The 21,681-nt window shown below is 36.2% G+C and overlaps 1 protein-coding gene across 4 annotated transcripts in view; it reads right to left on the minus strand.

Annotated features, from left to right (window-relative positions):
- The window catches only part of RFX7 (regulatory factor X7), a 132,068-nt gene that overhangs the window by 20,388 nt on the left and 89,999 nt on the right, over positions 1 to 21,681 (minus strand). For all 4 annotated transcript variants that reach the window (XM_061157221.1, XM_061157222.1, XM_061157219.1 and 1 more), the window contains exon 5: positions 21,011 to 21,133. In XM_061157221.1, coding sequence (XP_061013204.1) covers positions 21,011 to 21,133 — 123 coding nt within the window. The remainder of the gene's footprint in view (positions 1 to 21,010; positions 21,134 to 21,681) is intronic.

Here is a 21,681-nt window from a genome sequence, read left to right on the forward strand (position 1 = left end):
ATAAATGGTGCTGGGAAAACTGGACAGCTACATGTAGAAGAATGAAATTAAAACACTTCCTAACACCATACACAAAGATAAATTCAAAATGGATTAAAGACCTAAATGTAAGACCAGAAACTATAAAACTCTCAGAGGAAAACAGAGGCAGAACACTCGATGACATAAGTCAAAGCAAGATGCTCTATGACCCACCTCCTAGAGTAACAGAAATAAAGACAAAAGTAATCAAGTGAGACCTGAGTAAACTTAAAAGCTCTTGCACAGCAAAGGAAACTATAAGCAAGGTGAAAAGACAACCCCAGAATGGGAGAAAATAATAGCAAATGAAACAACTGATAAAGGATTAATTTCCAAAATATACAAGCAGCTCATGCAACTCAATACCAGAAAAACAAACAACCCAATCAAAAAGTGGGAAAAAGACATAAACAGACATGTCTCCAAAGAAGACATACAGATGGCTAACAAACACATGAAAAGATGCTCAACATCATTCATTATTAGAGAAATGCAAATCAAAACTACAATGAGATATCACCTCACACCAGTCAGAATGACCATCATCAAAAAGTCTACAAACAATAAATGCTGGAGAGGGTATGGAGAAAAGGGAATGCTCTTGCACTGTTGGTGGGAATGTACATTGATACAGCCACTATGGAAGACAGTATGGAGATTCCTTAAAATTAAAACTAGGAATAAAACCACCATAATCCCACTCCTAGGCATATACCCCAAGGAAGCCAAAATTGAAAAAGACACATGTATCCCATTGTTCATTGCAGCACTATTTACAATAGCTAGAACATGGAAGCAATCTAGATGTCCATCGACAGATGAATGGATAAAGTAGTTGTGGTACATATACACAATGGACTATTACTCAGCCATAAAAAGGAACATATTTGAGTCAGTTCTAATGAGGTGAATGAACCTAGAACCTATCATACAGAGTGAAGTGAGTCAGAAAGAGAAAGATAAATAACATATTCTAATGCATATATATGGAATCTAGAAAAATGGTACTCTAGTATTTATTTACAGGGCAGCAATGGAGAAACAGACATAGAGAATTGACTTATGGACATGGGGAGAGGGGAGGAGAAGGTGACATGTATGGAAAGAGTAACATGGAAACTCACATTACCATATGTGAAATAGACAGCCAATGGGAACTTGCTGTGTGGCTCAGGAAACTCAAACAGGGGCTCTGTTTCAGCCTAGAGGGGTGGGATGGGGAGGGAGGTTCAAAAGCGAGGGGATATATGTATACCTATGTCTGATTCATACTGAGGTTTGACAGAAAACAACAAAATTCTGTAAAGCAATTATCCTTCAGTAAAAAAAATTAATTAAAAGATGTGGTACATATATACATTGGAAAAAAAAAAAGTAGTGGGTCTTGCTACCTATCTTTTCTTCTAGGAGTTCATGATTTTAGGTCTTGTGTTCAAGCCTTTAATCCAGTTTGAGGAAATTTGTTGTGTGGTATAAAATACCAGTTTCATTCTTCTGCATGAGGCTCTCCAGTTTCCCCAACACCATTTATTGAAGAGACTGTCCTTATCCCACTGCATAATTTTGGCTTCTTTGTTGTAAATTAATTGACATATATGTGTGGGTTTATTTCTGGGCTCTCTATTCAGCTTCATTCAACTATATGTTTTCGTGACAATACTATATTGTTACAAAATAGAGTTTGAAATCAGGGGGTATGATGCCTGAAGGTTTGTTCTTCTTTCTCAAGATTGCTTTGGCTGCTTGAGGTGTTTTTTGGTCCCACACAAATTTTAGAATTCCTCGTTCCATTTCTATGAAAAATGCTATTGGAATTTTGATTGGGAGTGTATTTAATCTGTGGACTGCTTTGATTAGTACAGACATTTAACACTATTAATTCTTCCAACCCATGAGGACAAACTAACTCTCCATTTACTTGTGTTTTCTTCAATTACGTTCCTTGATGTCTTGTAGCTTTCAGTGTATAGGTCCTGAACACTGGTGGTTAAATGTAATCCTAAATATTTTACTCTTTTTTGATACAACTGTAAATGGGACTGTTTTTTTAACTTTGCTTTCTGATAGCTTTTTTTAAAATACAGTAACTTTATTTATTTTTGGCTGTGCTGGGTCTTTGTTGCTGCACTGGCTTTTCTCTAGTTGCGGTGAATGGGGGCTACTCTCTAGCTGTGGTGCACAGGTTTCTCACTGCAGCGGCTTCTGTTGTTGCGGAGCACAGGCTCTGGGGCATGTGGGCTTCAGGAGTTGTGGCTCCCAGGCTCTACAGCACAGGTTCAACAGTTGCGGCGCACAGGCTTAGTTGCTCTGTGGCATATGGGATCTTCCCAGATCATGTATCAAACCTGTGTCTCCCACACTGGCTGACAGATTCTTTACCACTCAACCACCAGGGAAGCCCTGATAGTGTGTAGAAATGTAAAAGATTTTTGTGTATTCATTTGAACCCTGCAACATTACTCAATTTATTAGTTCTAATTGTTTTTTGTTGGACTCTTTAGGGTTTTCTATATATAATATCACGTCACCTGCAAATCATTGACAGTTTTCTTTCTCCTTTCCAATAGGTATGCCTTTTATTTCTTTTTCTTGCCTACTTGCATGGGCTAAGACTCCCAGTACAATGGTGAATGGCAAGAGTGGGCAGCTTTTGAGTATGACATTGGTGTGGGCTTGTTGTATATGGCTTCTGTTATGTTGAGGTACATTTCCTTCACCATTGCTTTGTTGAGTTTTTTCATCATAAATGAATGTTGATTTTTGTCAAATGCTTTTCCTGTAGCTACTGAGATAATCATATGATTTTTATCCTTCACTTTGTGTTGTATTACATTGATTGATTTGTGAATGTTGACCCTGCAACATTTATCTCTAGAATAAATCCCACTTGATCACGTATGATCCTTTTAATATATTGTTGAATTCAGTTTGCTAATATTTTTTGAGAATTTTTACATCTATATTCAACAGAAATATTGTCCGTAATTTTCTTTTCTTGTGGCATCCTTGTCTGGTTTTGGGATCAGGGTAATGATGGCTTCATGAAATGAATTTGGAAGTTTCTACCCACCTCTTCTATTTTTTTCAAAGAGTTTGACAAAGATAGGTAGTAATTCTTCTTTAGATGTTTGGTAGAACATTTGGGAGGTTTTTGATTACTGATTCAATCTCCTTAACTAGTAATTAGTTGGTTCAAATCTTCTATTTCTTTATGATCACAGCCTTGGTAGGTTGTATGTTCATAGGAATTTATCCATTTCTTCTAGGTTGTTCAACATGTTGGCATGTCACTGTCTAAAGTAGTCTCTTAAGAGCCTTTGTATTTCTGTGGTATCAGTTGTACTATCTCCCCTTCATTTCTGCTGTCATTTATTTGACTCCTCTTTTTTTCTCTTGGTGACTCTAGCTAACAGTTTTTCTGCTCTAATCTTTGTTATTTTCTTCCTTCTACTGACTTTGGGCTTTGTTCTTCTTTAACTAGTCTCTTGAGGTGAAAAGTAAGGTTTTTTGAGGCTTCTGTTGTTTCTTGAGGTAGGCATTTATCACCACGAACTTTCCTCTCTAACTCTGCTGAGTAAAGTACTCTTTATTGGCGATTTTCCCCTTTCAGCATTTTGAATATAATGTGTCAGTCCCATCTGGCTTATAAAGTTTCTGCTGACAAGTCTGCAGATAATCTTATGGGGTCTGCTTATTCGTAACTGGTTGCTTTTTCTTGCCGCTTTTAAGATTTTCTCCTTGTATTTAACTTTTGACATTTTAATGTGTCTTATCTCCATTTTATTAAGGTTTTTTGCTGAGGTTTTACCTAATGCTTTATTTGGAACATATTCCTTTGCTTCTTTATTTTGCTTGACTCTGTGATGGTTTCTATGCAGTAGATTAAACCACCATCCGCCCAGTCTTGAAGGAGTACAGGAGATGAAACTTGTTCAACCCTGTCCTAGGTCTTGGTTTGGCCCTTAAACTTTTCTACTTGTCCAAGTGGTCTATTATATTTTTTAATAACTCCCACTACTTAAGCATGTACCAAGACCTATCAGGGCCCCACAGCGGAGGATATCAGCACCTAAAATCAGGCTGACTGGAAGTCAGACCCTCAGAAGCAGCTTTTAAAAGTATGCAGGTATATACAGTCCAGTGTGACCACAAGCATAAGCCCTGATGGCACCAGAGCCAAGCAATCTGGAGGTGTCCCCCGGGCAGTTGTAAAAATCAGGGCTCCTGACAAGAGTATAAGCACTCTTCCGTGAGACACTGGTGAGCTGGAGCAAGACAGAGGGAAAGAGGCGAGATTACCTCTGTTCCTTTTGGGTAGCTCTGTAGGCCACTAGACATACGCCAAACCTGAGGCCTGACCCCTGGGCCAGGGCAAAAAAGCCTCTTTCACAGAAAAACTGGGGGGCTGTGCCCAAGTCTGCTGGCTGTGCAGTGTCTTGGGGGTGGTACTTCACCAAGAATTATCATTCCAACAGCCACATTCCATTGAAATGGCCCAGGAATGCAAGCCCACCTGACTACCAGAGCCAGTTGATTTAGCAGCATTCCCTAGGCAGGAGCTACAAAACCCAGGCTGCTAGATGTGAGTAAACCTCCCCTTGGGGGCATATCGGCACTCAGGAGTGTGGAAGAGGGAGAGCACGAAGACAGCACCAGTGCTCTGATGTCTCTGAAAAGGATTACAGTCAGTCCCCAGATGCACACTTACTTAGAAGCCTACCCCTTCAGGCTGCAGCCATCACAGCCGGGTAACAGGTCTCTTTCACAGAAAAACCGAGCTCTTGGATCTGTGACTGTTGTTGTGCCTGGAGGTGGGAGCTGTGAAAGCACTCTTTCTCTGTCGGTTACAGTTCCGTGGGACCCAGGACTGGAAGCCCCACTGACACCCATCCCATGCTATGTAGATGTTTCCTCCGGCAGCAGCTATAAAAATCAGGGTGCCAGACAAGCGTATAATCTCCATTTTGGATGACTGTTATAGTTCCATTGGACCAGGAACACAAGCTCCCCTTTGCCTCCAGAGGTAGGCGATTAAGAAGTGTGTCTCCTGGGCAGAAGTCACAAAAATCAGGGAACCAGATACATGTAGCAGCTTCCTTCTGGGAGATAACTGGTATTCTGGAACAGACCAAAGGGAGAGGGCAAAGATAGCACATGCCAGTCTCCGTCCTCGGAGAGTGTTCCAGCTGTCTCCTACATGTGTCTTCAACTGGATGTCTGGCCCCCAGGCTGATACTTTAATGTAAGTAGGTGACCCTCTTTCACTTAAGTCTGGGCAAGACAGACTGCCTCTGAGCTGAACCCTGGGGCGGGTAAGTCCAAGTGTGTGGGCCCTCCAATAGCCATTACTCAGAACCTTACAGTCTTATGGGTCTCAGGATGTGAGCCCCATTCGCTTTCAAAGTTAGATGTTTTGAGGGCTTGTCTCTTAAGGGTGCAGGTCTTAAAACATGGGCTTCCCAATGTGGGTTTGAACCCTTTTTTATAAGAAACCCTTTCTTAACAAGAAACCCTTGTTTCTTATGAGAACCTCTAGGTTTTGCGTTCCCTCCATATTGAAGGTTGGTGGGGTTTACGAGCCTCTCCTACCTACTTCCCTGTGGTTTTCTTCCTATTTGTGTGACCTGTAGTCATCACTCAGCCAGTCTTTAGGTTTTTTAAAGAGGAAATTATTCCATTTAGACTGTAGACTCAATATGTCCATGGGAGGAGGTGAATTCAAGACCTTACACCTCACCATCTTGAACTATTTCCCAGGTATTTTTTATTACACACATTTCATAGATGAGAAACTTGCATACAGAGGTGAATCTGGAATTTGGTTATCCAGCCTAATCCATTCATCTTACAGATAAGAAGCTTTTATTACTAACTAGTGAGTATAAGCAAACTGAATGCTTGGAAAGCAACCAAAATTATATCACTGAAAATTTTCTAATATTTATAAAGAAGAATTTATTAAAAAGTATTAATTTCTATTAAAAGCCTATTCCTTACCAAGACCTATAGTATTATTAACATTTATGTATTACAGATGACAATAAAAGATATGGAAATTTAGAAAGGTCCTAAAGTCATAGTAGCATTATACTCCCTTACAAGTATTAAGAAAATGATATATTTGCTAGCTAACACATAAATAAGGCAAAAGTAATATGGTCAAACATCTAATAAGCCTGAGCCTTTGAAAGTTTTACAGTTGTTGAAATCCTCCAGTAATTTTAAGGTGCAATTATATCTCTAGAAAGAAAACTCTTTGAAAGGGCCTAATCTTGATCATAAACAGATTTTATTTTTCTTATTGTTTTATTTTCTGGGCAGAACAATGATAAACAGCTGAGCCTGAGGCATGGCTAAAGTCCACCAGGCTCTGGCATTTAGTATGAATACTCATAGAACACTGCAGAAGTCACAGTGTAAAGTACATGATGATTTGGTGTCCCAGAGAAAAGAACAGTTGGAAAAGCAAGGCATAAGTCTCTGGTTACTTATACTGTCTTTTAGTCTAGATCCTGGAGAAAAATTAAGAGCTGTTAAATAGTATTACTAAGTTGAGCTTAGACTAAGATCAAATATCACCTTTGAAATTCAGCTGATAAATCTTATTTTTGTGTCAACTACATAATAAATAATTTTTCTAAAAGATCAGTTTGAAAACAACAAAACTAATTTAAAGAAGAGTTAAACTAACATATATATATGATATATAAACATATATCATATTTATATATAAATGAACGATCATGTATGACCTTACTAACCAGGTCTTACCTTCTAACTTGCCTTTCCTTTTTCATGAACTGACTGAAATGACTTTAGGCTGAAATGACTTTAGGTATTAATCCCATGAAAAAGATTCAGTCATGATGAATCATGATTGATATGTTAAGGACATTATCCTGAAGTTTTAAAATTACTAACAAAAAATATAAACTTCAGGGTACTCACTGATAAATCCTGAATAAGTTTGAGAAAAAAATTTGTGTCACTTTTTAAATAATAAAAAGTAAATATTTCTGCTTTTATTATTTCTTAAGAAAGACTTGATTTCTCACTGCTGTTCATAAAGCAGCTATTTAAAACAATTATCCTTTTGGTCAAATTAAACTGTAATTTTTTTTAAATTACAAAATAATACATATCACTTTGTATAAGTACATACTATATTGGTGTGCTTACTTTTATCTCTAGATTGTCTCGGTTTTAAATTTTAAATTAAATTAATTTCACATAAAATGTTCAGATTATATAAATATAGTTTCTGCATACAGATTAAGAATGAACAAAAAAACTAAAGCAGTGGGATTTGATTCAATTAATTCTTGATTAACTATTACTGTTCTTTAAGTTTCTGCTCAAATCGATTTTATCACAATTTTCCTCAATAGTTTCAAATATGTCTGAAATCATTTTAGTAAAAGGGTAAGTTCAGATAGGAACAAGGTTGTATATATTTAAAATACCCAAACAACTCCAACATAACACCATTTTATAGATGAAGAAACTAAGGAATAGAGATGATGATTTGTAAGTACATTAGTGAGTGGTTCTTTGTATCATCAATGAGGCAAGTAGAGTTTTATACAATGGGTATTCAATACATATATGTTGATGGGTAGCAGTACATCATTATCCTTCTGAAAAACATTGATCAGTTCCTGATTTAATCTGCTTCATAAAGTCTCAAATTAAAAATATATATATAGCTATGATGTAAACAGTATGGTATTCTTCTAGAAACCATGTCAGCAGAAAATGAGGTATGATATATTTACTTGCCTTTAATGATTACATAGAAGAGAAAAATAAACAAAGATTTAAATAGATTCTTCACAAAGAAGGATATCCAATGGGCCAAAAAGAAAAAAAAAAATTAAAAAGTCACTCAACTTTATTAGTCATCAAGGAAAGGCAAATAAAATGATGGCTCAGTGATACAGAACCCGCCTACCAAGGTAAGAGATGCAGGTTCGATCCCTGGGCTGAGAAGATTCTCTGGAGAAGGAAATGACAACCTACTCCAGTATTCCTGCCTGGGAAGTCCCATGGATAGAGGTACCTGGCAGGCTGAAGTCCGTGGGGTCACAAAAAGAGTTGGGCATGACTTAGTGACTAAAAAAAATGTCCATACAAAGTAGAATGGAAAAAGAAATTGTGATATTCATAAACAGAATTCCAAACAGCAATTAAAATGAATGAACCAAAACTACAGAAAGCAAAATGACTGAATCTTACAAACATAATGTTGATCATTATATAATTTCATTCATATAATGTTCTAAAACAAGTAAAGCTAAACCACGGTGTCAGAAGACAGGAGAGCAGTTACTCTTGGCATGGCTGGGGTGAGATGGTGGGAAGGGTAGTGACTGCAAGGGGACACAAGGGGCCTCTGGGATGATGGTGATGCTCAGGTTTTTGATAGGGAAGCGAGTAATAGGAACATACTTGCTATGGGGAAATTTATCTAGCTATATACTTACAAGTTGTGTACTTTCCTATGTGAATGTTACACCTCAATGCAAGTTACATTTGTTGTTGTTGTTGTTCAGCTGCTCAGTCTTATCTGACTCTTTGCGACCCTCTGGACTGCAGCATACCAGACTTCCGTGTCCTTCACCATCTCCTGGAGCTTGCTCAAACTCATGTCCACTGAGTTGGTGATGCCATCCAACCAGCTCATCCTCTGTTGTCCCCTTCTCCTCCTGCCTTCAATCTTTCCCAGAATCAGAGTCTTTTCCAATGAGTTGGGGCTCTTCGCATCAGGTGGCCAAAGTACTGGAGCTTCAGCTTCAGCTTCAGTCCCTTTGATGAATATGCAGGATTGATTTCCTTTAGGATTGACTGGTTTGATCTCCTTGCAGTCTAAGGGACTCTCAAGAGTTTTCTCCAACACCACAGTTTGAAAGCATCAATTCTTTGGTGCTCAGTCTTCTTTATGGTCCAACTCTCATATCCATACATAACTACTGGAAAAACCAAAGCTTTGACTATACAGACCTTTGTCTGCAAAGTTAAGTCTCTTCTTTTAATATGCTGTCTAGGTTTGTCATAGCTTTTCTTCCAAAGGGCAAGCATCCTTTAATTTCATGGCTGCAGTCACCATATGCAGTGATTTTGGAGTTCAAGAAAATAAAGTCTGTCAGTGTTTGCATTGTTTCCCCCATCTATTTGGCATGAAGTGATAGGACTGGATGCCATGACTTTTATTTTTTGAATGCTGAGTTTTCAGCCAGCTTTTTCACCAATCCTCTTTCACCTCATCAAGAGTCTCTTTAGTTCCACTTCTCTTTCTGCCATAAGGGTGGTTTCATCTGAGATTATTGATACTTCTCCTGGCAATCTTCATGCCAGCTTGTGCTTCATCCAGTCTGGCATTTCACATGATGCACTCTGCATATAAGCAGGGTGATAATATACAGCCTTGACTGACTCCTTTCCCAGTTTGGAACCAGTCTGTTGTTCCATGTCCGATTCTAACTGTTGCTTCTTGACCTGCATATATAGGTTTCACAGGAGAAAACTGAGGTGGCCTGAATTTTCCATAGTTTGTTGTGATCTACAAAGTCAAAGACTTCAGCATAGCCGATGAAGCAGATGTTTTAAAAGTTACATAAAACACTGTAAATGAATGCTATAACAGAGATACAAAAAAAGGTGTCATGTGATCAAAGAGTAATTTTAACTTAGGTCACTGAAGAAATAACAGTATATGAAAAAAAGTGGATTGAAACTGGGCCTTAAAAAACAAGTAGATTTAATCATATGCATGTTAGTGTGGGAGGGGGGTGAGGCACAGTTACTTCACATAGAGGAGTGTGAACAAAACCTGAAAAGAGCAGGGTATGCTCCTGAAATCTCAGTAAGTTAAAAAAAGCTAAGATGCAGGATGAACAGGGGGAAAAAGGAGGGAGACGTTTATACAAAATAGAGATTATACTAAGTAGGCCAAAATGCTGGATTGTGGAAGACGCTGAATAACAACTGTTGCCACATACTGAGGGCTGCCTATGATCTAGGCATTGTGATAAACATTAATAGTAGAAAATGGATAAGTACGTATCCAAGAAAAATGGCTGATTTTTCAGCAAAACAGTTTTGCTTCATTTTTATTTATTTTTTTTATTGAAGGATAATTGCTTTACAGAATTTTGTTGTTTTCTCTCAAACCTCACATGAATCAACCATAGATATACATACATCCCCTCCCTTTTGAACCTCCCTCCCATCTTGCTCCCCATTCCATCCCTCTAGGTTGATACAGAGCCCCTGTTTGAGTTTCCAGAGCCATACAGCAAATTCCCATTGGCTATCTATTTTACATATGGTAATATAAGTTTCCATGTTACTTTTTCCAAACATCTCACGCTCTACTCAGCCATAAAAAGGAAAGCATTTGAGTCAGTCCTAATGAGGTGGATGAACCTAGAACCTATTATACAGAGTGAAGTAAGTTAGAAAAAGAAAGATAAATACCCTATTCTAATGCATACATACGGAATCTAGAAAAATGGTACTGAGAATTTATTTACAAGACAGCAATGGAGAAACAGCTTTGTATCAATTTTAACTTACCCTAGTTTGATACTCCATTCTCCAGCAGTAGCCTTGAAAATTGACAGACCATACACGTAGTTCAGCCTGGTGACCGCCAGAAGAAATACAACACAACTAGAGCTCTCTCAAAGCCTCATCCCAAAGACTCATTATTTGTATTGTGTGGTGGTCCTACGTGTACCCCACCTACTGGCTCTATTTGACCTGTGTTGGAACTTGCCCCTTGAAAAAAGAAAAGCTTTCTCCTTCGTGAGGATGGAAGAGTGGAAGAGAGAAGTTATTAAAAAAAAATTATAGACACATGTACCCCAAGGTTCATTGCAGCACTATTTATAATAACTAGGACATGGAAGCAACCTAGATGCCCACCAGCAGATGAATGGATAAGGAAGTTGTGGTACATATACACAATGGAATATTACTCAGCTATAAAAAGGAATGCATTTGAGTTAGTTCTCATGAGGTGGATTAACTTACAGCCTATTATAAGAGCCTTCACTCTGTATAATAGGTAAACTGAAATTAGTCAAACAGGAGATGGCAAGCGTGAACATTGACATTTTAGGAATCAGTGAACTAAAATGGACTGGAATGGGTAAATTTAATTCATATGACCATTATATCTTCTACGGTGGGCAAGAATCCCTTAGAAGAAATGAAGTAGTCCTCACAGTCAACAAGAGTCTGAAATGCAGTACTTGGCTGCAATCTCAAGAATGACAGAATGATCTTTGTTCATTTCCAAAGCAAGTCATTCAATATCACAGTAATCCAAGTACATTACCCAACTACTAATGCTGAAAAAGCTAAGTTGAAAGGTTGTATGAAGACCTACAAGACTTTCTAGAACTAACACCAAAAAAAGACATCCTTTTCATCATAGGGGACTAGAATGCAAAAATAGGAAGTCAAGACATAACTGGAATAACAGGCAAGTTTGGCCTTGTAGTACAAAATGAAGCAGGGCAAAGAGTAACAGAGTTTTGTCAAGAGAAAGCACTGGCTCTTGGAGTTTTGACAAGAGAACTATGGACAGAGGTTTGTAACATTGTACAGTGATTAAAACCATCCCCAAGAAAAAGACATGCAAGTGTATTAAAACAATAATTAATGTTTTGTTATGGAAAGATCTCCAGATATGTTGCTGGGTGAACAACTGCAAAGTAAAAAACCATGTAGATGGTATGTAAAGAAAACAGAAATAAAAATCTGTAATAGTGCTTACCTGTACACTATCACAAAATATTGCTCGAATGACAGAAAAGAAACTAACATGATTTGTTGCCTACAGGGATAGAAAGTGGATGGCTGAAAGATAAAGATGAGATGGAATTTCTTCTTTGTATACTTTTTATGCTTTATGGTTTATAATCATGATTGTAATCATTCAAAAATTAAATTAAAATCAATAAACTATAGCTTTTGATGCTTGTAAGTACTTTTGACCCTTATAAGTACCTTTGGCCCTTGAACAACCTGAGTCTAAACTACATGGATTCACTTACATGCATAATTTTTCAAATAAATACTACTACAGTACTAAAGTATCCTTGGATGGTTAAATTCCCAGATGTACAACCAAGGATACGAAGGACCAAGTGTAAATTTATAGCAGATTGTTGGCTGCTTGGGGTCCGCATTACTAACCCCTGCAATGTTCAGGACTCAATCATAGTCTATACTTCAACAGAAGTACAGAAATACACAAGTTCAGAGACACTGAATTCTAGGCTATTGAGTACAACATTTTTAATAGTAGAAAAGTCAGGAATTACCTAAAGGCCCACCAATGAAAGGCCGAAACACACATACACACAGACACAGACACAAACCATGGAATATTTATATTATGAAATACTGTGCAGCAGTTAAAAAAAAAACCATAATAACTCTACATATATAGACAAGGAGAGCTACCTAAGATATATGCTTAGTGATAAAAAAGTAAGAACAATATATACAGTATAGTTTCATTTGAATCTTAAAACCTTATGAATAATTGATAGGACTCATGTATACAGAAAAAGAGAATAGAAAGATAAAGCTTAAATACTTAAGCTTTAGGAATACTTAAATCTCAAGAAGATAGTGAGATGAGGGGTGAATAAAGAAAGATTTTAATTTGATGCTTCATTTTCAGACTGTTTTAATTTGTTATAATCAACACATAGTGTATACTATTTGCAGAATCAAAAGATATTTGATAAGAGGTTAATATTCACAATATATAGAGAACTCCTAGAACTCAACAACATAAAAATAACTCAATTCATAAATAGTAAAAGAATTTGAATACATTTCACCAGAGAAGATATGCAATAGGTCTAAAGCATATGAAGATATACTCAATACCACTGATCATTCAGGAAATGCAAATAAAACCCACAATGCAATAGCACCTCACATCCACTAAAATGGCCACTATCAAAACCTCCAGAAAATAGTAAGGGTTGACAAGGTATGGGGAAATTTATGCACTGATTCTGAAGCTAAAAAATGGTGTGGTCATTATGAAAAACAGTATGACAGTTCCTCATAAAATTAAAATAGAATTACCATATGGAAAGGACCCTGAATGCTGGGAAAGACTGAAGGTAGGAGGAGAAGGGGACAACAGAGGATGGGATGATTGGATGGCATCACCAACTCTATGGACATGAGTTTGAGTAAGCTCCGGGAGTTGGTGATGGACAGGAAAGCCTAGCATGCTGCAGTCCATGGGGTCGCAAAGAGTCAGACACAACTGAGCGACTGAACTGAACTGAACTGAACCATATGATCCAGAAATTCCACTTTTGGGCATATACCCCAAATAACTGCAAGTAGACCCCGAACAGATTCTGCACAGCCATGTTCACAGAAGCATTACTCATCACAGCCAAAATGTAGAAGAGCAACCTAAGTACCCATCAGCAGATGAAAGGAAAAACAAAATGGTGAGTACACATAATGGAATATTCTGACACATGCTACAACATGGATGAACCTTGAGGACATTATGCTGATTGAAATAAGCTATTCCAAAAGGAGCATACTGTAGGATTCTGCTTCAAACACACAGACAGAAAAGTAGAATGGTGGCAGCCAGGGGCTGGAGGAAGAGGGAACGGTGAGCTTTCGTTTAATGGGTAAGAGTTTCAGTTTTGCAAGCAGAGTTCCCTGAATGTATGGTGGTGTGGTAGAACAACAATGTGACTGTACTTAATAAGACCACACTATGAACTTAAAAATGGTAAATTTTATGTGTGTATTTTATTACAAATAAAAATAAATGAATTAGTGTGGTTTTATAATAAGCAAGGACTAGTGCAAAGTTTTGTTTAAGTATCTATTTGGGAAGAGGGAGAAAAACACTATGTTTAAATGGTAATTTAGAAAGCCAGCAGAAGACAGGATGATTAATTTTAAGTAAGTAACAACATAAATCAGTGATTTTCAACCTTTTCCTCCCTTCCTCAGGGCATCTAAATTCTAAATTTCTTAGCTCTCCCCTCAGCTATAGTAGCTCGTTTTGGATGGCAGTAAGTAAAACCAGGGGCTTCCCTGGTGGCTCAAATAGTAAAGACTCTGCCTTCAATGCGGGAGACCTGGGTTCAATTCCCGGGTTTGGAAGACCCTCTGGAGGATGGAGAGGCTGCCCACTCCAGTATTCTTGGGCTTCCCTGGTGACTCAGGCAGTAAAGAATCCAACTGCAATGTGGGAGGCCTGGGTTCGATCCTTCGGTTGGGAAGATGCCCTGGAGGAGGGCATGGCAACCTACTCCAGTGTTCTTGCCTGGAGAATCCCATGGACAGAGGAGCCTACAGGCTACCATCCATGAGGTTGCAAAGAGTCAGACAAGACTGCGTGACTAAGCACAGCATATAACACAAGTAAAACCAGACTAAAGATTACGGGTGGTGGAGTGGGCACTTAGAAGCCTGGATCCCTACTGATATCACAGAGCTGACGAGAGAAAAATTGACTTCCTTCGTCTTGTTGCAACTGCTGTTCACTGGATATTGCTATATGCAAATTAACTTGATACCTAATGGATAAGACTTAAAAAGAAACTGCTCTCACTCCCTTAGGCCTCTAGTTCTACTTTTTCTTTCTCTAACCCTTTAAAAACAAGTCTCTACTCAAGTTCTTTACTTACCATCTGTTTACCTTTCATGACACTGAAATCAGGCTTCATTCCCTAGATACGGAAACTGCTCTGGCAAGAGAGTCTATGGGCCTATTAACTGACTTTTTCTTGTCTCCCTCTCATTTGAGCTGCCTGAGGCACAGGAAACTGGAGTGAATTCTGTTCTCAAAATTCTCCCTTTTCTTACATTATCACACAACATGGTTTCTTGTTTCTCTTTTAAATTGTACCTCATTTTTGGAGGGCTCTTATTCCTAACTCCTAAATACTAATTCTCTCCTTAACTTTATGGTTTCTCACTTCTTGCTGATGTTGTTTTTACTGCTTAAGTTTTCAGTGACCCTGCATGACCTACATGTGGAAGTAGTCTAGCTTTTTTGGCCTGGTCTCTGATATCTTCTCCTGAACTCTGATCATAAGCCTCTGTGCATTAAGTACTGCACCTTCCACCTAGAATGCCCTTTCTGAATCCCTAGTCCACTTGGTAAACGTCTCAGTTTTTATACAAGTCACCTCTTCTGTGATGTCTGATTTCAATTCACCAAGATGAACTAGTAACTCTTTCTTTGCACCCATTTCTTTACTGGTCTGTTTCTCTTATTTGACAGTAGGGATTGTGTGTATATAATGCTTGGTGAATTAATGTACTCAAATTAATTTATTTTAAAAAACTTTATTTTAATTTGTCCTTAGGAGTAGTAAAGTTGAAGTCTTAATAGTGTTAGCTAAAAGAAAAGCAATCAGTGCCTAACAAATGCAATGTATGTTGGGAGCAGATAAAAAAGTTAAGGTAGTAAGAGCAGTGATGAATTGATAATTAAAAGATTCAAGATATGGAGAAGCTGGGCTCATAAACATGCAGTTTCCATGGGCGGGGCGGGGGAGGGGGATGGTTACTGGAAAGGACTGATTTTAAATTAGGAGATTTTGTTTGTTATGACTATAACATGTGTTAGTACAGCTGGCGTAATTTTGGACCAGTCAGCCTTCTCTACAAATGCGTCAAATAAGAGAACTAACTCCTATTCTGATATAGTATTTATAATTCTAGCTTTATTCTGCCACTGTACTATTACTGCTTTCTCTTATTACTGTAAAAAGTTGAGAAGGGAAAAATAAGCACTCTGTGAAAGGACTAGTGCTGTGAAACATAGAGAAGGAGAGGAAAGACAGATTATCAACTAGCCCCTTGAGAATCAAGTCACTGAAAACATAGGGAAAGGAGAAAACCAGGATAAGGCTTCCTCTGTGAAACAGGCCACACCAAGGAAGCATGAAAAAAAACTGCACCTGAAAAGTTGTAACTTAAAGGCTAGACAATGTACTTAGGTTAACAACTCAGACACTACAACTATTAATGTAAATTTAAATGGTAAAAATCTTTTGCCAGTCTATGTCTGAGGTATATTTAATAAACATATTCAGCTGTCAAATAAGAACATCATTTAATAATGTTGAAACTGATCACTTTTACGTTTTAGTTTACTATTTCTAATTAGTTAAATATATTTAAAATACAATTAAGGCTTGGAAAATGCTACTCCAAAATTTTTAATTTTAAACAGAACAGCATTTGGGACAAGTTTCTAGAGTTAACAGGGATTAATGTAAAAAGAGTTCACCTTTGAGGTCAGAAATCCTGGTTAGATTTGTCCAGAACAATTACTTCTGAATCATAAGGACCTCAGCTATAAAGCAGTAATAATATCTGCTTTCATTTACTTTATACTGATGATCTAACATTAAATAATATATATTTAAGAAATTTATAAATTCTGCCCACATGTTTAGGTCTGAGCTAGATTTTAAGCAGGTGGAGAACATTTATATGCCATTTAACTCATGAAATGTTCACTATTTAAAGCTCTTAAATATGTTACTAGAATCTAACTTCAAGGTTGTCCTCAGAATTTAAATTACACTGATTAATACAATAGAAATTACAAACTTAGATGCGTAAATACAAAAGAATCACAACATTAATGACTATATACAAACTGAAAAGCAAAACAATCGTGTTCCTTAAAATATTAAATATATATATATAAAAAAAGGATTTGGACATTTGTGTCCCAGGAAATACTGTAGCCAAAGTTGTCAAGTTTATAAATCTGAACATTTGTGATTCTACCCAGAATGAAAGCAAACAGATTTTCAGAAATGCTAAAACAGGCTGCATAATATTTTGTAAGAAATTGTACTTAAGGTTAATCCTTGTGTTTCTCTATCATGCAGGAGGAAAAAGCAGCAGGAACTGTGGTTGCTGCCATCTCTGTTGCTAGTTGTGTGCAAACACCAGTGTTCTGGGACTGGTTCATTCACCAGCTTCTTCTATCAGTCAGATTTTAAGACCACAGACAATGTTAGATTATAATTTTTAAGAAATGTAATAATGTGAACTGCCTAAAACAAAATGATATAAATGGTGAAACTAAAAGGATGGACAAATATACACTTATATTAGACCGACATCCAGGATGGGTTACAAATATTGATATCAGAGAATTTAACACAATGTGCATTTAATATGACAAAGGATCTTTTTTTGGTTGAGAACAGGTTTTAACTCTCATAAAGATACACAATCATGAATGTTTTCTGTCTTGAAGAGACAGAAGCAAAAACCCATTAAAAATAGTATAAGAAATTGTGAGAAACATTACTTTTGTAAGAGATTAACACACTACTTGTGCTCAACTAATTAAACAAACAAAAGAGCAAGCATTTTTTGCAGAATTTGAATATTACAGCAAAGTAGATTTAGTGTTTATCAATATAAGCTAATATACAGTGTAAAAAAAGAGAATGTCCAGAAATATTTATAAAAATTGATAATGTGTTAGGCTGAAAGTAAACCTCAACAATTATAAAAAATAAAAAACTCAATGAGCCACATTCTTTGACTACAATATATTGGGTAAGATGTTACGGAAAAACCCAAATGAACTTTTCAGCCAACCCAGTAATATAACTAGAAATTAAGTGCAAAAACGGAGGAAAAAAGTCCAACTCCCTCAAGCACATAAAATGTTCCTAAGTATTTTGGGACAAAGGAGTAATCAAAGCTATAATTGCACACTATTAAAAAAGTAATGGTAAATGTAACAACCGTATCCATACCTAAGGAATATAGCCAGAAATCTAAGAGACAAATTCATAGATAAAAATGTCCTTATCTTAAGTAGGAAATGTTCTTATCTTTAGTAAGGAAAAAACCTGAAAAAATTCAGGATAACAAAAATAAAGGCACCTAAAAATGAGACTGAAGACAAAAAAATAAAACTGACATATCAATCTTTGTGTTTTAAAAGAAAACCAAAAAAAATAAACTATAGCTAAATATAATTTGAAAAAAAAGGAAAATTCAAATGAATAAAATTAGAAATATAAAAAAGGATATAACAGATAAAGAAGATACTCAGTTTGTAAGACAGTAGTATATGTAATATCATGTCAATATATTTGAAATCTGAATGATTTCCAGGAAAAACCAATGATCAAAATAGATTAATGAAGTAAAAAAAATCTAACCAGGAAAAAATACAAAAAATTGTCAAAGAATTACCTCCAACAAAGGCTCCAGGCCTAGATGGTATTATAGCTGAGTTCTTTAAAACTTTCAAGAACAAGTAAGTCCCATGCTATATAAACTGTTCCAGAGCACAGAAAATTAGGGAAAGAGTTCCAATTCAGTTACGAAGCTGGCCTAACCCTGATATCAAAACCTGACAAAGATAGCACAAAAAAGAAAATTCACTTAAGAATATAGAGGCAAAGATCCTACAAAATATACTTGAAAAGAGAAATCAACAGTATGCTAAAAGATTACACATCCTGACATGCAGAAGACATTCATTCTAGGAATAAAAGAAGGGTTTATATTAGGTACTGTCATTATATATCATATTAATAGATCATAGAAGAAGGACTGAATAATCTTAACAGATGCCCAAAAAGCATTTTGGTAAATTTCAGTATCAATTTCTCATAAAACAGCCAATACAAGTTAGAAAAGTGATTCCAAGCATCATAAAAAATTGATTGGTATGAAAATAAAACCATGGAAATTTTTGAAAAAGAGGGATCATGAGGGAAGGCTGGTCCCACTGATGTTAATTTTTAGCTTTTTAAACATTTACTGACGAAAATACTTAAAGATACTATGGTCTTGAAGTAAGAAGAGAAAAATACAAAAGAAGAAAACTGAGTCCAAAGGGATTTAGTAAGATAAAAGGTACATTTAGATTAGTATTGTGAAAAAAAAAAATTGATTATCAGTAAATAAGACGCAGATAATTAACCATTTAGAAAAAATTAAAATTAGTTCCTTATCTTAAGGCATTTGTTTACAAAAATAAACATATATACTTGGTCCAGAAGGACTAAAGGGTTATACATGAAAAATGAAATGGGTAATAGCAAGGGAAAATACACATGGATTATTCAGCAGCTAGGGGCACTGGGAAGTTCTTTCTAAGCAAAATAGCGATTTCATAAGTTGCAAAGATGCAGACAGATCAGACTACTTATAAAATATTAAAATTAAATAATAAACAGTAATCTTGAAACAATTACATTTCAATAGCTAATATTCTTAATAAATAATGGTTCATAAGCCAGAAATTCTAATTTTAATAATCTACACAAAATTATAGTCAAGAATATTCACTGCAGTATTATTTGTAAACTGTTTCCTCATTTAAGAATTGTGTAAGCAGTGGGGTCAAAATTTGATTAAATACTAATAAGAAAAGAAGGCATTAGAAAAAATAAAAAGTAATAAGCCAAAATGTTTATTTTTAGGTAGTAAGATTACTGGTGCTAGTTTTCTTTTTCATACATTTATGACTATCTGTCAAAACTTTCATGATGAATACATAGTACTTTCATAATTAGAAAAACTAACACATTAGTCATCACTTTCATAAATACATGTGATTATCAGGCTTCAAAAGTTTCAACAAATATAAAAATTTGTAACAGTTTGTAAGTCAACTGTCTTTGCTTGTGGAAAGTCCCTTAAACCTTGTGGTTCTATCAATATCTTAATTTAGCATAAAAATACAGTTAAAAGAAAAGATACGGTCTTAGATTATAACTTCATTTATTCTCTCAAAGGGATTTTGATTTTAATGACTATTAAAGGGATTGATTTTCAAACAAATATATCTGCCATTGCAACGAACAGAAATAACTCAAAATAAAGGTTTTTCAGAGTATTTAGAACAGAATCAATTTAAGACTTGTCACTCTATGTTAGGTTTTTATTCAGGAAACCTCATTAAGGTACTCCAAACTGGAAGATGACTTGTCCAAAAGGTCTTTAGAAAAAGTCTCTTAAAAAAACCCAAATATATACATATATATATTTCATATTCTTGAGGGCAGAAACTGTGTCTTATTTATTGTATCCTCAGAACTTCTTACAGAGTTTGAGACGGCATGTAGGTGGTATTCAGCAGATTGCTGTAGATTGAGAGAATGAATTTTATAGATTTGGATCACAAGTACTCTTAGCTTTAATTTTCCTAAAGAGGAAACATCTAAAGCTGTTCAGTTAAACCTCGTACCCTTGATTTGTTTCAGACATTTCCCTTTAAACTTTCTCCAGCTCTAGTACATTTCTTAAGGTGAGTGAATCAGAATTTTGAATGAGGATAGAAAGTTTTCTTTCTAGATACCAATGATCTTAGTAAGTGTTGTTCTTTTGCATCATCTTACAATGGTTAACAGCAGCACTTATTTGACACTTTTCTTCCAAATCGTGTAAGGACAACACAGAGAATCTCCTTGCTTTGATATTTCAATATCCAGAAAATTTTGGTTTCATTTACTCTGCCAGAACACTCCAAATCAATTATAAATGTTAAATAAGACTAGATTTAGCATCTATTAATTTTCTCTAATCAGAAGGGCCCATTAGCCTCTATACTTGTGCTTACCATGTTTAAATAAATTACATGTACAATCAAAACTGTCTGAGTGTCTCCTATGTACAAGGCACTGAACTCCTTTGTCTGAGAAAACTCACAATATTCCAGATACTTTGTTTTCTCTCAGGTTTCTCTATGCCTTCAGATATCCCTCCTGTCATCCAGAAGAATTTTACAGAAATCCTTTCACTCAGTAATGCTGTCCTTTATTACACTTACAATGAGCGAAGCTTAGAGATGGAAGGTATCTTACAGATGTCCAAGTTAAATTCTCATATACCAGCATGATATTCACCAATGATAAATCATCATAGCCATACTTAAGCTCTTCAATACATTGCATGCCAGACATACACACATACAACTTACTTGTACTCATCATAGACTTCCTGTTTGGGCAGTGAAGTCTCAGGATGCTCCTCTAGGGTATTTCGAATCCAGGAGAAGGCATGCATCTGCTGTGCCCGACTAGATGACATGGCATTCTGATCACTAATCATAAAACAAGAACATATTTTAGCTGAACTAGACGGCAATTCACTGATAATTCTTGAGCCAGGCCTAAATGTTCCACTAAAGGACTATGTGTAAACACACAAACCAATGATCAAACCAAACTCTGGGCTTAGAGTATATGCCCAGTTTTCCAAACACAAATTGTCCACCTATGGTTGTGAACCATTTTCTATACCTAGTGTTCAGCTGAAGTTATGGCCCTGTTCCATCCCCTACCATTCATTGTCTCTAAAGCGGCAGAGGCGATGAGAGTACTGAAAACATAAGGTATCTGTTTAGCCCACAACTACCTCTAAGGGGACATTTGCTCACTTACTTGCCTGTTCATTTGCCTAAACTTATGAAATCATTGAACTATAAAATGAAAGTTATCGAAAACATTGTTTATTTTCTATTTGCTTAGCATTCTCAAGTTAACTGCTCTGAAATTTTACTAAAGCATTTTATGCTTTGGAATGGAATTCACACTAGAGAGATCCTGACAGGTCAAATCTCCCTCCATGGGCCTTCCTGTAATTGGCCCT

This window comes from Dama dama, chromosome 12 (genome assembly GCF_033118175.1).
Source record: "Dama dama isolate Ldn47 chromosome 12, ASM3311817v1, whole genome shotgun sequence".
NCBI lineage: Eukaryota > Metazoa > Chordata > Mammalia > Artiodactyla > Cervidae > Dama > Dama dama.